At 37.7% G+C, this 16,431-nt stretch overlaps 5 protein-coding genes across 6 annotated transcripts; 3 read left to right on the top strand and 2 right to left on the bottom strand.

Annotated features, from left to right (window-relative positions):
* Positions 1-251: 251 nt before the first annotated feature.
* LOC18994526 lies at positions 252-2,020 on the top strand. Its single transcript, XM_006418181.2, has 5 exons — positions 252-323; positions 430-610; positions 695-1,031; positions 1,129-1,209; positions 1,296-2,020. Exons 1-5 carry the CDS (start codon positions 252-254, stop codon positions 1,783-1,785), a joined length of 1,161 nt encoding a protein of 386 aa, XP_006418244.1. The 3' UTR covers positions 1,786-2,020.
* LOC18994525 (elongation factor Tu, mitochondrial) lies at positions 1,980-4,546 on the bottom strand. The gene is made up of 12 exons (XM_006418180.2): positions 4,346-4,546; positions 4,155-4,230; positions 3,969-4,061; positions 3,790-3,864; positions 3,500-3,604; positions 3,337-3,427; positions 3,046-3,251; positions 2,880-2,963; positions 2,732-2,797; positions 2,575-2,637; positions 2,255-2,495; positions 1,980-2,159 (listed from the first exon to the last, which is right to left on the bottom strand). Exons 1-12 carry the CDS (start codon positions 4,531-4,533, stop codon positions 2,089-2,091), a joined length of 1,359 nt encoding a protein of 452 aa, XP_006418243.1. The 5' UTR covers positions 4,534-4,546; the 3' UTR covers positions 1,980-2,088.
* Positions 4,547-8,151: 3,605 nt separating this feature from the next.
* Positions 8,152-9,808, bottom strand: LOC18994524 (BSD domain-containing protein 1). Its single transcript, XM_006418179.2, has one exon. The coding sequence runs from the start codon at positions 9,634-9,636 to the stop codon at positions 8,284-8,286; it is 1,353 nt and encodes a 450-aa protein (XP_006418242.1). The 5' UTR covers positions 9,637-9,808; the 3' UTR covers positions 8,152-8,283.
* A 203-nt stretch (positions 9,809-10,011) lies between these two features.
* LOC18994523 (exosome complex component RRP4 homolog) lies at positions 10,012-11,859 on the top strand. Its single transcript, XM_006418178.2, has 7 exons — positions 10,012-10,239; positions 10,341-10,442; positions 10,570-10,615; positions 10,722-10,811; positions 10,917-10,982; positions 11,089-11,157; positions 11,245-11,859. The coding sequence occupies exons 1-7, from the start codon at positions 10,079-10,081 to the stop codon at positions 11,683-11,685; spliced, it is 975 nt and encodes a 324-aa protein (XP_006418241.1). The 5' UTR covers positions 10,012-10,078; the 3' UTR covers positions 11,686-11,859.
* A 186-nt stretch (positions 11,860-12,045) lies between these two features.
* LOC18994522 (putative E3 ubiquitin-protein ligase RF4) lies at positions 12,046-15,745 on the top strand. 2 transcript variants are annotated; one of them, XM_024152563.1, is made up of 4 exons: positions 12,046-12,253; positions 12,677-13,975; positions 14,012-14,681; positions 15,065-15,745. In XM_024152563.1, the coding sequence occupies exons 2-4, from the start codon at positions 12,687-12,689 to the stop codon at positions 15,533-15,535; spliced, it is 2,430 nt and encodes an 809-aa protein (XP_024008331.1). In that variant the 5' UTR covers positions 12,046-12,253; positions 12,677-12,686; the 3' UTR covers positions 15,536-15,745. The 2 variants fall into 2 exon arrangements, with proteins under 2 accessions (XP_024008331.1, XP_006418240.1); XM_006418177.2 differs by having other exon boundaries at positions 12,677-14,681.
* The last annotated feature ends 686 nt before the right edge of the window (positions 15,746-16,431 follow it).

Genomic DNA, 16,431 nt, shown 5'->3' with positions numbered 1-16,431 from the left:
AATTATTTAAAAGTTTGGGGTTACTATTGCCATTTAAAATAATATAGGCCTCAAAAAGTAAAATATTTTAAAACTCAAGGTCTTTTCCTAATCAGGTAAAGCCGAAAACAAAGATTTGCAGAAATCACCTAATAATATCTGACGCATATATATATAGTTGTGATTGCTGACGATAAGCTTCTTAATGGATTCGTGACCAAAAAAAAGGAAAAAAAGGTTTTTTCTCAGGTAGGATTATCAAACTTTGCTTAATGGCTTCTCGTAGCTATTCAGCGCTTGATTTCAGTCTTCTTCAAGAGCTAAGAAGCAACGAAATCACCAAGGTGACTTTTTTTTCTTCTTCTTCTACTGTCTCTGTTTTATAAATCGTTTGAATTTTCTCGTTTCAATATGTTTTCCCTTCTGTTTTATTTATTTTTAATGATTCAGAGGAACCGGGCTTATCTGGTGAATCCTGGGGGAAGAAAACCTGAGATAAGACGAGAAAACAACTATAATCTGAAGCTAGAACACTTGGAGCCATGGAAGCCTTTTTGTTCTTTGAGAAAGTCTAATCACTTTGTGGAGTTTGACTCTACCATGATGAAGCCTAGAGTCTTAGATGTTCATGGTATGTGTGTGTGGTGTCGGTTTGCTACTAATCCTTACCAAATTTTTAATGGTTTTCTCGATTGATATGATTTGTGGTTTACAGAGACCGGACAAGAGGAGGTGATTGAGTTGCTTTTGTCTAGAGCAGACGAACTCAGAGACAGAGGATTTGATATGTCTCTGTTATCTGACTTGATGGATTTCCATGCTTCGAGATCCAGCTCCTCCCTTGTTTACTTGAATCAAGAACCCGTGAAGCCGCTTTTGGATCTCATGATGCATAATCCAGAATCCTCCATCAATTCTGATGCTCAAATCCTCTTCTCAAGTAGTAGAGCTGAGTTGAATGATAATGTGGTCTCTATTGCAGCCGAGTTTCATATGTTAAAGAAGTCTGCGAGATGGAGAAAGCTCTCACGTCTTGTCCCGCAGTTTCAGAGGTAAATCAATTCTTCCATTGCAACTAAAATCCATAATCCTACAAATCTCGTATTTTGGGGTTGAGATTAAGGTTCTGCTCTTTCTCTCATTTAACAGATTCGACAGTGAGGTACTAATAGACACTGTGCAGCTAAACGAGGTTAATCTTGATGCAGTTACACTAGTTCCTCTAAAGAGGTATCTAATATCATCTACTAGCTTTTGCTACTTTTGATCTTTTCCTGTTTCTTAAAGAACGTTTTTTTTTTTAATTTTAACAACAGTCCGGAGAAAACTAGGTTCAAGCCTCCACCAAAGAAACAGAATCCGAAGATAAGAGACAGAGAGAAAGATCTCTACAAACGAAACCATCTTCATGCATGTGAGAGCCTTATCTCGTTGATGATAGGAAGTGAACAACATAGACAATCCACATTGCTGTCTCTAAAGAAATCATGTGGAGACCTCTCAGAGCTTTTGACTCAGTTTTCAATCGTTATTGCTGGAACTGGCATCGCTGTCTTCTTCTCTGTGGTTTCTAGTGTTGCTTCTAGGCGAGTACCCTTTTGCGCAAACAAGGTCTTTGACAGTGCACTGAGTTTGAGTTTGGTATTGCTCTCATGGGCGGTTAGTAGGCTCAGAGAAGCCATTGTCAACGTCAAGAGGAAAGCAATCAAAGACGAAGAAACGACAAATACAGTTGAGAGAAGAATCAAGGATGTTTACTTCGGAGCTGCAACAGCTATCGCCATGGTCGCACTTAGGTTTGGTTGAATCTTAAAATCCTGATGATTTGGAGTCAATTTTTAACTCCATTGAGGGCTTAAAGGTTCAGTTATTAATGTTAGGATGTTAGAAAAGGGGATTTTTGTTATTTTTGTGAGAGAAAGAACTGTGAAAATAATCACATTGGATTTTTTTTTCTTTTTCTATTCCTTCACTAGGAACTAAACACGAATCTCTCTGTTATTTGATATTAACTTGAATCTCAAAGTGCAATTTCATGAGAGATGAATCTTAAGTTACTCGAGAACAGACGGACAATGATGTGTTTTCTTGAAGAACATGGAACCTAACTTAGCTCATAACTTTTGATACCACACCGGCTCCAACTGTTCTACCTCCTTCCCTTAGAGCAAATCTTTGACCTGTTAAAAATCACAATATAGAAGCAACAACTTGAATTCACTCAAGAACCGCTGAAGATACTCGAACGTAATATTGAAAGGCGAGAGAATCTAACCTGGCTCAAGTGGGATAGGAAGGATTAGCTCGAAAACTGCAGTGACATTGTCACCGGGCATAACCATCTTCACATTTTCAGGCAATTCTACTTTTCCCGTGACATCGGCGGTCCTCAGATAAAACTGAGGCCTGTAGTTAGAGAAAAAAGCGGTATGACGTCCACCTTCGTCTTTTGTGAGCACGTAAATCTCCGCCTCAAACTTCTTTGCGGTCTTGCAAGAACCTGGCTTGGCAATAACCTATAAACAACACAAAGTTAATTACTTTTGCAATATTGGTCTTTCTCACTCTCCTATATCACAAGGATCCTGAGCTTACCATTCCTCGCTGGATGTCTTCTCTCTTTAGTCCACGCAACAAAAGTCCTACATTATCACCAGCCTAACATATTTTGAAAACCCAAAAGGTTTTATCAATATCGCTTGCCTATAAAGTTCTGAGAAAAAAAAATCTCTCCTAAGAGAAAGTCTTTCACCTGTCCATTATCTAAAATTTTCTTGAACATCTCAACGCCAGTTACTGTGGATTTCAGAGGAGGTCCCTGGGAATCAAATTTGGTAGTTAGGCCTGAGAAAAGTTACAAGACCAATACTTATGTGAAATTGCAGCCAGTACTAACTAACCGAAGTTAGCCCCAATATTTCCACTTCTTCACCTATTTTGATAGTTCCCTGTTCAATACGGCCGGTTGCAACAGTTCCACGTCCCTTTCAAGAAATAGAAAATCTCCCTCATGAACATTTGGGTGAATGAAAAAAGAATCAACATGAGTCTAGAATAATAATATACCTGAATCGAGAAAACATCTTCAACTGGCATCAGGAAAGCTTTATCAAGAACGCGAACAGGATCAGGTATATATTCATCTACAGCTTCCATTAGCTTCAATATGGCTTTCCGTCCAATTTCATCGTTTGTACCCTGCAATGCAGACAGAGCAGATCCCCGGACGATGGGAATCTCATCCCCAGGAAACTTGTAGAAGCTGAGAAGTTCTGGAAAACAAAATGGCTCACGTCAGAAAGCTTGTACATCCTGAAAAGTTTGTAATTTCCATGACATTAAGAGATTTATACATACCACGTAGCTCCATCTCTACAAGCTCTAATAACTCTTCATCATCAACAGCGTCAACTTTATTCAGGAAGCACACAAGTGATGGAACACCGACCTATGGAACATCAAAATCTTAAGCAAATCTTAACTATCTTCAGCTGTGCAATCAGATTGTGATAGCGCGAACCTGACGTGCAAGCAGAATGTGCTCCTTAGTTTGAGGCATAGGTCCATCTGGTGCTGAAACCACGAGAATTCCGCCATCCATTTGTGCCGCCCCAGTAATCATATTCTGAAAATTAGCAACTCAAGCTATGAGACTCGAGTGTTTATCAATGTTTTTTACTGATACATGTCATTCCACTAATCAATTCATGTATACTAGATTATACATCGAGTGGAAATATATCGAAAGAGACTAGTACAGTAGTATCTGCAATCTCATTACGGCATGGATAAAGAATGATATTATCTTACCTTAACATAATCTGCGTGCCCAGGGCAGTCCACATGAGCATAATGACGCTTAGCAGTCTCGTACTCCACATGAGCCTACAGAACCAACTACAGTCCGGTAAAAACCACTTTTTTTTTTTTTATCCTATGGCAATTAAAAAGAAAAAAACTATAAGAAGACAACAAAAAGAACTGCAGACCGTTGCAATTGTAATTCCTCTCTTCTTCTCTTCAGGAGCTTTATCAATTTCATCAAACGCAACAGCCTTCGCTTGACCTTCCTCAGCCAACACCTACAATAACAAATCAAAATGCTGTTTTTAATTCGATGATTCGTCATGCTTTTGCAGTTAATTTGAAAGTAACCGGAGCTAAAAAAAAGACACCTTTGTGATCGCAGCAGTTAAAGTGGTCTTCCCATGATCAACGTGTCCAATTGTTCCAACATTTACATGAGGTTTTCTGCCAAGGAAACATTTGAACCAATCAGAAATAGAAAAAACAGAGAATTAATTCCAAACAAACAAAAAAATTGCAATAACTCAGAAGAAGGAAGATAGAGAGATGATAAACTCACGTTCGGTTGAAAGTCGCCATCGATCTCCACCACGCGGTCGCGTAACTTGGGGAGCAGCGATCATCTCCTCCGTCGAAATGTGAGATCGAGTAAGAAGAAGGAATGGAACCTCCGCATCGTAGAAAGATCTGAGAAGAAAAGGGAAGAAGCCGTTTCGAGCTATGGTTTCGAAGAGCCACGGAAGCCATTTGGAGTTGAATTGGTCGCAAACTTTAGACGCAACTGAGTCACAGACAGAGAAAAAAGACGCAAACTTTAGCGTCTCGCCTTGAAATGGTGATCGGGGTTTAAGAGAGGGTTTACTCACCCGAGGGCTTCTCTTCAGTCGACCCGGAATCTTTTTTACCCGACCCGTAAGCCCATAATCTGAGTAATGGGCCTCGGTTGTCGCCTCCTCCCTCAGGTGCGAACGAGTCTCGTTTCATTAGGAAACAACAATTCAGCGTTCAAATCTCCGAATTCGCAGCGTGACAGTTGTAATCAGAAGAATCTTAGACATTGAATAAAATGCTTTTGTAGACAAATCAAAAATCAAATTTCAATCTCAATATTTGCCGAAGTAAATGATGGCCACCACGTAAAACCGTCTCGATCCGCCTAGGGTTGTTAATGTTCAATTATATTCGTTTAATAACAAAATCGTGTAATTCTAACGCACACAAAAGAAGATGATCATTTGAAAAAACGCTAGCTTAGAGTGGTGATGGATATTAAATACTGCTTGTTTGTACCATCCTCTTCCCAAAAGTTCAAAACTTGTATCATCAGTTTGGGTAATGCAGTTGACAAAGAGCCGATTAAGAATGCTGAGACTTTATTTAGAGCAACCCTGGTAACTAGACTCGGTCGATTATACATCCAATCATCATATATAGTAAATGCAAAGTAAAAATTTAGTTTTAAGCTCTCTCATTCAATCTTAGGGTGGTTAATTACCTTTTACCCCTCCCAAAATTTATTTAAATTAAATTTTATAAAAAAAAATATTAAAAATCGAAAATCATCATATATAATTATGTTACTCCATAATTTTTTAAGTAAATTTTACTTAATAGATACTTAGATATTATTTTTTTTTGAAAAAATAATATTTATATGAATTAGAAAAAAACATTAAAAATTGAAAATCATCATATAGTTATGTTACTCCATTAATCTTTACGTAAGTCTTGATAAAATACTTAGATATTGTTTTTTAATAAAAAATATATAAACAAATTATCTGATTTGCATAAATTTTAAAGATTTTTCAACCAATTTTTTTTCTTCACTTGCACGGTTGTAATGTTTGGTGATCATGTAAGCTATATATTTCGTGTGTTTTACATTAGTGATCTTGTGACTTTTTAAAAAAATAGTTTTTCTACTGTTTAATTTTCTATTCGGTTGTTATTTTTGCTTTATATTCGTTTCCGTTAGCTCATGTAGATCTACATTTTTTTATATATGTTAGGTGATACCTTGTGTCTTCCCTTTTGTAAGTTTTAGAAATATATTTCGTTCTGATTTATATTAGAAGTTGGATTCTATTTTTTTTTTTATAAATTCTTCTTATTAATAATAGCGTTTGATGTTTTTTCCTGTTTAGGAAGTGGTGTTTTAGCCGGAATTTCTTTATCGTTGATTGTTTAGTTTTACTGCTATACCGAAGGGTAACATTTTATTTTATTTTTTTGTGCTTTAGGTTTAGATTTGTGATTTTTTTTTATTATCTATCATATTTATGTTTTATATATTAGCCAGTTTTGATGAACTTTTTTTTCTCTTTTATTAGTTGGGGCTGAGTCGAGCCTTCCTTTTGTTTATTGATTCTTATCTGTTTTAAGTTTTGATTGCTTTTGTTTTTTTTTTTAGGTGCTCGCGTTTTATTGTTTCATCTCGCGATGCAACAGATTTCATTTACTGGTGATGAAGATCGAGATTCATGAACCTAACCAGTTCTCGGAATCAGTTATGAGCGTTTTATATGTTTTAAAAAATTATTACAAAAATATCATGTATTCTGTTTTGTGGTGTAGGCTCTTGGTGACGATTCAGAATGGTTTATAGGACATACGGTGTTGAAATCCCTTATGGCAATAAAATATGAGTTCACCTGGTTCTTGTGAAGGTTGCCAAGCTGATTGAACTTTTGGGAAGGTACATGGAACTTTAAAGAACACGTACAAAAACACAGGTTTAATCATCTGATTGTGGATTATTACTTGATCTGATGAATCCTAAATTTATAACCGTTCAAAAGAAGCTTTGGTGAACGAGGTGCAGAACATGGTGGTCCGTGTTTTATCCAAGACCCCACCCGCCGCTGCCGAGAACAAAAGAAAACAAGCTAACAAGGAGTTTAGTTCCAGCACAAATGTTAGTCCACTTGGCATTTTTTTACTCTCAAAGTTAGTTCTATTGATAATAATGATGATACATGAACAAAATTACTATTTTTTATTCGAACATCACTTTATTTGAATGAGTTTTGTGTGTTTTTGTCTCTTATGTCCAATGTTGGGATATATTTTTGATATTGGTTTCTGGTTTTTTTATTTTATTTATGGGCAAAGACAGGTGAAAAAAGAAAAAAAAGAAGGTAACTATTTGTACTTTGATTTTTTGCACGTTTCTCCAACTGAAATCTTTTCCGTGTGGAGTGTTTTCATCTCTTGTGTTTCCAGTTGAGCTTGAACTGTTAATTATAAAATGTTGTTTTTGGATCAGAGTAAAGCTTTTCTTGCTTAAGTTTCACAAAAGATGTAAAATTTATGTTTAAGTAGCTAATACTCTAGGTTTTCTTAAGTTTGTATGTTGGAAGGATTCAATTCCATCTAATTTTGTCTTTTCTTCATTTTTAAAAATTATTTAATAGAGTAACAAATAAATATTCTAACACAACAATGAGGAAGAAATTGAAGATAAATAACATATAAAAATCTGCAAATCTTGGGACCATGAAATTGTCACAACCCTTTTGTGGAGACTCCATTTTACTTAAATTCTTATTTTGATATTTGCTTTAATTTTTGATATTTTTGTTAAATTATTAGCGTAATTAAGAAATTTTGAGAATTTCTTTTTTGGTATATATGTTTAAGCTCTTTTTTAAAGTTGATTACCCATAAACAATTTTGATTGTTCAAAAATGAGCAAACTACAAAAGTTAATGCAGCTTTCTCATCTAACAATAATATAACACACTTTTAAGGAGAGTTTTAAGTTTGAAGTGTGTATTTATCTTTTTTCTCAGCCTCAAAAGATATAGAGTCATAAAAAGTATGAAGAGTATGTAATATAAAAAAAAAATATCAGAAGGAGAAGAAGAATAAATCGTAAAAACAAAGAAGAAGAAGACGAAGAAAACGAAGGTGCTGAATAATAAAAAAAGATGCGAATAATAAATTTGAATAAGAAATATTGGAGGGAGAAAAAAATAAAGAATAAGACATGGGAAAAAAAATATGGACGGAAGAAGAATAAAAAACCGATAAAGAAAAAAAATAAAAAAATAATGAAGAAGAAAAAATAGGAAACGAAAAGCTAGAATATATATCTTAATTGAATTAGTTTGTGGATTATTCAGTATTTTTTTAAGTAATTAATTTTAGGTTGTGTTTACTTTTTTTAGTTAATTTTATTTTGAATATTTATGTCTTAAATAATTGTTTTAATCTTTTTAATTTATAGCATAAAACTTTATTTTTTGATTTTAAAACCTTTCGGTCTGCACAAATCGCGGGCTAAAGAGCGGGCTAAAGACCTAGTTTCGATTGATTTGGAGCTATTATATATTGACCTAATTTTGAGACATCAAATCAAATGTATAGCATATTTTCAAATCAAATTATATAAAACGTTCAAGAGAAAACAACTGAAGAATGGAGGCAAATTGCCAGAAACTTACAAAAAACAAGTACAAGTAAGAGAAAGAAGCACACCACTATAAAACTACATTAAGCTTTGGAAGAAGTATCGTCGTCATCTTCAATGTCCCAACTTAAGTCTTCATCTTCCTCTGCAGCACTTAGACGTTTACGCAGCTCAGCTCTGTTTGGACTACCACCAGAGCGACTCGTTTCCTTACCATCGATGCTACTCATATCCTCAATCTCGTCCCATCCCAAATCTTCTTCCGATGGTTGTTGAGTTGATGAAGAAGCAACACCATCTGGTTTAGCTGAGTTCTGAGATTGAGCAGTCTCATCAGATTCTGGAACAGCCTCGCGTTTGCCCGAATCTTGAACTGGAGCCTCATCAGAAGTATCAATTACTGTTTTTGATTCTGGAACGTCCTCATTACCAGTTTCCTTCTTCTTCTCCGAATCTGTATCTATCTTCAAACCAACATTGCTCACTTCAGTCACTGAATCTGCACTTTTCACTTCATCTTTCACGCTCTTTTCAGTCACCGGATCTGCATTTATCACTGAATCTTTCACAGTTTCGCTCACATCTCCACTACCCGTGTCATCATTCCCCTCAAGTTTCAATCTTGAAACTTCTTTGGTAGCTTCAGTAGCTTTCTCGCTGCTCTCCTCTTCATCATCAATATCCCAGCTCAGTTCTTCCTCATCATCCAGAGAGATGGCTCGCTTCACAAGATTAGCCCTCAGGTCTTCAGCTTGCTTGAGCTTGTGAACCTTGTAGAAATACCTAAACCAGAAGGTCTCATGATCAACCATACTCGGGACAACCCTTTTATACACTCCTTTCATATCCCCATTTTCCTCCAGCAATTTCTCCATCTCCTCAGCTTTTTCGCCCAGGGAAAACCCAGATTCCCACTTTTTATAATCATCTGAATCCTCAGGCTCTTCACAGTAAGTGTTGAGATCGCCTTGAACAACGCGAACCTGAGCATCGAAACGGCTATAGGGTTTCGAGCTAAAGCTATCACGACGACCAAAACTGTTACTGCTATTGTTATCAGAAGAATCAGATTCGTTACCAGCGGCTAATATCGCTTCCTTACCCTGAGCGATGATCTCAGCCGTACCCTTCAGCACCGTGTTCCCAAGTTCATCAATGGCATGTCCCACGGTACCAAGCGATCCCTGCGCCACTTCGATCTCCTTCTTCAAACCTGTCCCGAATTCTTCGAGATCTCGTCGGTAGGTTTCAATTACGGATTCGGATCTGGTGGCTATGGTTTTCATCAGACCACCGAAGCTCCATCCGCCGTCTTCGTCGTTAGGGTTAGACTGCTCTGGGTTTTCGTGCTGTTCGCTGTGTTTTGGTGAATCGGACTCCGATTCGGTTCCTGGAGGATCTGGGTCATCTGAGAAGACGGATTTGAAGAAATTCATAGCGGAACGCTCAGATCTTACCGATTGATGTTACATAAACTAGGGATTTGATCGGTGGAGGAACGAATTTGGAGTGTGAACGATGGGAATTGGCGTCAGAAATAGGAAGATCACAAGACTTGAAGAAGGAGAGACGTCAATTTCATGATCTATAGTGTTCCAAAAAACAACTCAAAACAAACAATTGAGCATTAAAATGTAAATTTAAATAATTTTGTACTCCGGTATAAAAAAGAAAAAAAAGAAAGAGCAACCTGAAAAGGCCTAAACCAATTAGCTCATAAATGGGCCACAAGGTGGACCTGTCCAGCAAAAACCCAAAACCCTAGAATTCATTCAAGGGACAAACGTCCGAGGTTTTGTTCTCCTCTTCCAAACCTTGATTTTCAATCGCCATTATTGTGTTGCTGAGCTTGAGGAGGTAGAAAAGAGAGTGTCTCTAATGGTGATGAGAAAGCTACAGCTACCGTTGAGCCAGACTCAGAAGGTCAGGTTTGAGAGAGCCATTGAGCGGCTACAATCACTGTCATCGACGGCGAACTCTGACGCCTCTGTTATCGTCACCGACTCCATCCCCGTGAACCACGAAGATGCCTTCCTCAAGTAATTCCTTCTCCTTCGCGCTCTCTCGATATCTCAGCATCACCTTTTTCTGGGTTGAAATTCATTGCAGCTTTTTTTCCCCGTTTTGTTTTTCAATAAAGGGGACACGGAACTTCTGAGGTCGACGGTGAGTTGCTCGCGACGGTATGTGGAGTGGTGGAGCGCGTGGATAAGCTTGTCTATGTACGCACCTTACGAGCCAGGTGGTTTGATTTTCCTCTCTAATTGCTCTTCGAATTTGTTTACTTCCCGTTAGGAATTGTGAATGAAACTAACTGTCTATTGTGAGATAAATAAGTATAACTGATGGTTTCAACTTTCTACGTTTAGGTACAAGCCTGAGGTTGGGGATATTGTGGTAGGCCGTGTCATTGAGGTAGATTTCTGTGTTGGTTATTTGGGTTTTGTAATCGTATTGAGAGGTTAACAAGAAGGATTTTAATCACATTGCACAATTGCTTAAAGAATCTGTACTTATTCAGGTTTCTCAAAAAGGTTGGAGAGTGGAGCTTAACTTTACTCAAGATGGTGTACTTATGCTTTCTTCAATGACGCTACCCGATGGTATCCAGGTTACAATTTAATCCCCTCTTTTTTTGGTATTTGCCGTTTGGATGATTGCTGGCTTCCTCGTTGTATGAATGGCTTTATTGATATAAGTTTCTCGGTGTTGCCAGAGGCGGAGAACGTCTGTAGATGAACTCAATATGCGGAATATCTTTGTAGAAGATGATGTTGTTTGTGTAAGTCGTATGATTAATAAATGTTCCAGTTTTACATGAACTCGCCTTTGAACACAAATTCAGGCTGACAAAGAATTCACTCTTTTTGATCTGTATAAATTTTTAGGCTGAAGTACGCAACTTACAGCATGATGGCAGCTTACAGTTACAAGCAAGAAGTCAAAAGTATGGAAAGGTTGGTTCTGATCTGGTCACATACTCAAAGTTATACCTTTTGGTAGGCTATTCCTCTAAACATTGACTGATCCATGAATCTCTACAGCTCGAGAAGGGGCAGCTTCTGAAGGTCGATCCTTACTTGGTTAAGAGAAGCAAGCATCACTTTCACTACATAGAAAGTCTTGGGATCGATTTGATTATTGGCTGCAATGGCTTCATATGGGTTGGGGAACACGTTGAAGTTAGAGATCCTATGGTGATTGATGATCAAAAGGACGATGAGATGATCTCATCCTCCACCAAGAACACAGGAAAAGAGCAAAGCCATATCCCGCCCGAGACTCGACAAAGCATATGCAGAATCGGGAATGCGATTCGGGTCTTGTCTAATCTAGGATTCACCGTGACTGTAGAAGTAATCGTTGAGACCGTTAACCTCAGCAACTCGAAGAACATCGACATACATGACATGCTTGGATCTGAGTTTCACGTTGTGGTCGCGGAGAATGAAGCTGAAAGAAGACGTGCGAAAAGGAAAAAGTGAAATCCCTCATGGAACTGCCATCAAAGCTTGAGACTTTTTGTTGCCGATTCAATAGAGACTGTAACGTGTGTTAGATCATGTGGGCTTGTTTCGACCCAATTTCTATAAAGCAAATCTGATTTTGAAAATATAAGATGATGGATGATGCTTGTGAAATCTAGTTGTGTTTGTTTTCGGAGACAGCTTTCTTCTTGCGTTTGATCGATTTGTATGTATTGAATTTGCAGCCAAAATTCGTTTTGCAATCATTTTGACAGATGCAGAAACAAAACAATAAAGCTTCCGCTTTTGGGAGTCGGAGAATAAAATTTGTTAAATGACTAAAATACCCACGGTGAAGCCAAAGTAAAACCAAACCTTGTGTTAGTCCCCAAAAGAAAAGAGTTTACGGCCATTTCCTTCGTCTCTCTTGTTCGCTTTCAGTCTCTCGCTCTCGCCACACTCAAATATTCTTCGTCGATCCCTCTCTCTTTTTCTCGCTTCCCCTCTTCGTTTCGCTACCGATTTTCTCTCCGAGGGGTCATTTTCCGGCGCCGTTCTCCGTTAGCCGATATCGTCTTCGTTGAAGGTCGGTTTACGCCTTTTTTTTTATTCCGTTTTGGTGTGCTCGTGATTGTTTTTGATGGAATGATCGTGGGATTTTTTATTTGTTTTTTTCGATTCGATTCTGGTTGTAGATTGCATTACGATTACGCACTCAATCAGAATGTAGTACGCTTTAGATTTGAGGATTCTCTATTCGTTTACTAGAAAATTTGCTTCTTTTGACGTGTTTCGTGGATTTCATTAGTTGGGCGATTGGATGATGTTTCTGAAAGTTACTCTACTAGAAGATGAATACTAATAGTTTGTTTATTTTTCTATACGAAATATGATGTTGGTCTAACATCTCTGTTACTCTAATGGGTTTTTCGTATGAACAATATAGCATCTATGATATACGCTTTTCTGTGTGTTTAACTTAAATCATTCACGTGTAATGGATGAAAAGGTGAGGAAGTATGGTTCAAAAGCAAGAAGAAATGAATGGCTGTGGTCTCAACGGTGTTGTAGGAGAATTTACAGTGTCACCCCAGGGAAAAGGAAGGAAAAACAAGAGAAAGTTAGCTGATCCTTCTCAACATATTGCTGCTTCTCTGACTGAATTCCCTCGATATGAGTTACCTTCGTTGAAAACGCAAGATAATTTGAATGGCAATGTGTCGACTGAGAATGTTGAAGAGCCTGAATCTGTAGAATGGGATGACCCATTTGCCTGTCATCTTGAAGAATTGTTGTCATCAAATTTGCTCACGCTCTTCCTTAATGCAATGAAGCAAGTTATTGATTGTGGCTATACCGATGATGATGTTCTGAAAGCTATTTCTGGCAGTAGGCTCTACTGTGGAGGCAATGATCTTGTGTCGAACATTGTCAATAACACCTTGAGTATTCTCAAGAATGGAAACGAAAGTGCTGCTTCAAGAGACTATGTTTTTGAGGATTTACAACAGCTTGTCTCGTATACATTGGTAGAAATGATTAGTCTTGTTAAGGAGGTTAGACCGTCCCTATCAACAGTTGAAGCAATGTGGCGGCTTTTGATGTGCGACTTGAATGTCTTGCAAGCATTTGAAGTTGAATCATCTGAATCTCCAGGTTTCAGTTCGAGTAAAGCATCTGAATCTCTTGGTGCTGAATGTAATCCTCCAAACTCGTGTGACCCAGATAACCCCAAGCCTCCGCAAACCAATGTTCAAAGCAACCGGAGTGAGCCACTCAAATTTGGAAACTTCCCAAATGTAGGTAACTCCAAAAATACTCATTCTTGTGGAACAACTTCAGGAAAAGAAGTATCTTCAGGTAGCACTGTCTCTGGTGCAGGCATTAAAAGTACATCGTTTACTCTAGTCTCGGATGAAAAATTAGTATCTTGTCGAAAACTCCGCACTAAAAAGGAAATAGCCATGCTTCGTCAGAAATCCTGTGTGGAGAAGATTAGGACTTACAGCAAAGGCAGTGGCTACAAGGCGGCAAAGTTTGCATCAGTCGGCAGTTTCCTTCTAGAGAAAAGAGTCAAATCATCTTCTGAATTGGGGGCAAGAAACTGTTCATCAAAGATAACAGCAGAAATTGGGGTGAAAGTTTCATTAGAGGAAAGCAGCTGTTTCGTACGTAAGAAGAGTAGTAAGTTAGATTCACCTGTGGTCGTGGTAGATGCAAAGGGGTATATAACTGCCTTACCCGCCACTTCTGCCTCAAAAAAAAAGTCTGGTAGTGCAACTCTGGTACCTTCAGCTTCAGAAAAGAAGTCTGCTTCTTCTGTACCAATAGCTTCAGAAAAGAAGTCTGCTTCTTCTGTACCAATAGCTTCAGAGAAAAAGTCTGCTTCTGAGTCTGAAGAAAAGGCTTCTGTGTCTGAAAAGCTAGCACCAGATTACTACGCTGGGATCCCATATGATGCATCTCTGGGTATATACGTTCCCCGGGATAAAAAGGATGAACTGATTCTAAAGCTAGCTCCTCGAGTGAATGACCTACAGAATGAACTGCAGGTATGGACGGACTGGGCTAATCAGAAAGTAAAAGAAGCAACTTGTAGACTACTGAAGGATCAGCCAGAGCTTAAGGCACTAAGGAAAGAGCGAGAAGAGGCACAACAGCATAAAAAAGATAAGCAATTATTGGAAGAAAGCACTATGAAGAGGCTGTCTGAGATGGATTTCAAGGTGAAAGATAAGACCAGCCTGTTTGAAAAAGCTAACAATACTGCTCGCAGGCTCGAGGCAGAACAATCTTTACTGAAGAAAGAGTGGGAAGCTGCTAAGATAAGAGCTGCTGAGTCTGCTGAGAGTTGTAGAGAAGCAAAAGAGAGAGGGCAAAGATCATTGAAGGATACTCAGTTGTGGGAAGGGCAAAAGATTCTGTTGCTGGAAGAGCTCAAGAGTCAAAGAGACAAGGTGACAGTGCTGCAAAAAGAAGTTACGAAAGCAAAAAATCGCCAGAATCAAATTGAGGTTTGCTACTTTTTTGGTAGACATAAGCCTTTGCACACGTTAGGTCTTCTCATCTTTAAGATGTCATCGTTGGATCTGCAATTAATTATATTTCTCATCTGAAAAGTTATACCCCTTCCTTCACGTAGTTATTTCAGGTCACGTTATCATTCTTTTGGCTACATATATATCGCCTTTTACATTGCTATGTCTAAGGACTGCGAGAGAGATTGAAGGGAGAAAAAAAAATGTTTGCATCAATTGTTTTTAGTCTGTATGCTTTTTTCTACCGCATTCTTTCTGGTTCAATGTGGCTTTAGTGATAGAATCATACTCAGTTGTTGATTGCAATTGATTTCAGTTGCAAGAGTTAATGAAGGTAACTAACGAAATTTTCACTGCAGGCTACTTTGAAGCAAGAAAAGACAGCCAAAGGGAAGCTCACTGCTCGGGCTTCTGCAATAAAGAAAGAAAGAAAGGAACTTGAAGCACTTGGAAAGGCAGAAGAAGAGCGGATCAAAGCGAAAGCAGAAGCAGACGTGAAATACTACATAGAAAACATCAAAAGACTTGAGAGAGATATCTCAGAGCTGAAACTGAAATCAGACTACTCGAGAATAGTGGCGCTGAAGAAAGGTGGCAATGACTCAAAGGCAACGAAAAGAGAGAATCTTGGAATGACCAAAGTCAAGAGAGAAAGAGAATGTGTGATGTGTTTGTCTGAAGAGATGAGTGTGATCTTCTTGCCTTGTGCTCACCAAGTTCTTTGTTTTAATTGCAATCAGCTTCATGAGAAAGAAGGAATGATGGATTGCCCGTCTTGTCGTGGGACGATCCAGAGGAGGATTCAAGCTCGTTTCGCTCGCATCGGGTAAAAGCTTTTTTTTTCCCAGTTAAACCTTATAGAACACTATCTCTCTCTCTCTCTGAATAACCCAGGTTTGGTTAGAAACCAGCTTTGGCTTTTGCTTTTCTACTTTGAAAGGTGAATGATTTTAAATACTAAGCCAATTTGAATACGCATGGTTTACCTCTTGGTAACTCTGGCTCTTCGTTTTTTTTTCTATAATAATCCCTGTTTCTCTGTTATGACAAAAACAAAAAGTTCCAAGGAAATACCAAAAATAATTTTGTTATTAAAATATCCAAAATCGCTAAGAGGCTTGAGTCCCAAAAAAAAAAAAATATATATATATATATTAATATTATGAGAGAAAAATTCTTTGTGATATTTTGGGGGGAAATTGGTATATTCTAGCATGTTCTTTGATTATATTCTAGGGATCACATTTGTGGTTAAAAAATATGTTCAGAACTAAATTAAAAGATTTAAAGAATGGCGTTTTAATAAAAAAGATAAATGAAGTGTTGTTCTTGCAAAATTGCTAGATGCTATATATATATATTAGTATTAGTCTTGATAAAAGAATAAAATCGTTGTTTTGGATAAATCTGAATTCTCATACATATCTCTATTTAATCATTAACAGCAGAATAAATTGACGTGAGCTCTTTACCAAAAAAAAAATTGACGTGAGCTTTGTATATCGTATTGAAATTTGCTTTATGTGGTGAGCAACAAGGAAGAGTATAATTTGGGAATAGGTAACCCAGATTTGACCTTTACGGTATAGATTAGATTGTAACTTATTTTTTATATTTGGTGGCGATAGACTCTACAAATTCTTTCGTGTAAGGTGAAATTAATCAATATTCAAAGCAAAAAAATAATTATTAAATTGAAAACAAAAAAAAATTGGAAGCCGGGCCG

Source organism: Eutrema salsugineum, unplaced genomic scaffold, assembly GCF_000478725.1.
Source record: "Eutrema salsugineum unplaced genomic scaffold, Eutsalg1_0 scaffold_5, whole genome shotgun sequence".
Taxonomy (NCBI): Eukaryota; Viridiplantae; Streptophyta; class Magnoliopsida; order Brassicales; family Brassicaceae; genus Eutrema; species Eutrema salsugineum.
The sequence above is the reverse complement of the archived record's forward strand: the minus strand, read 5'-3'. Positions and strand labels throughout refer to the sequence as shown.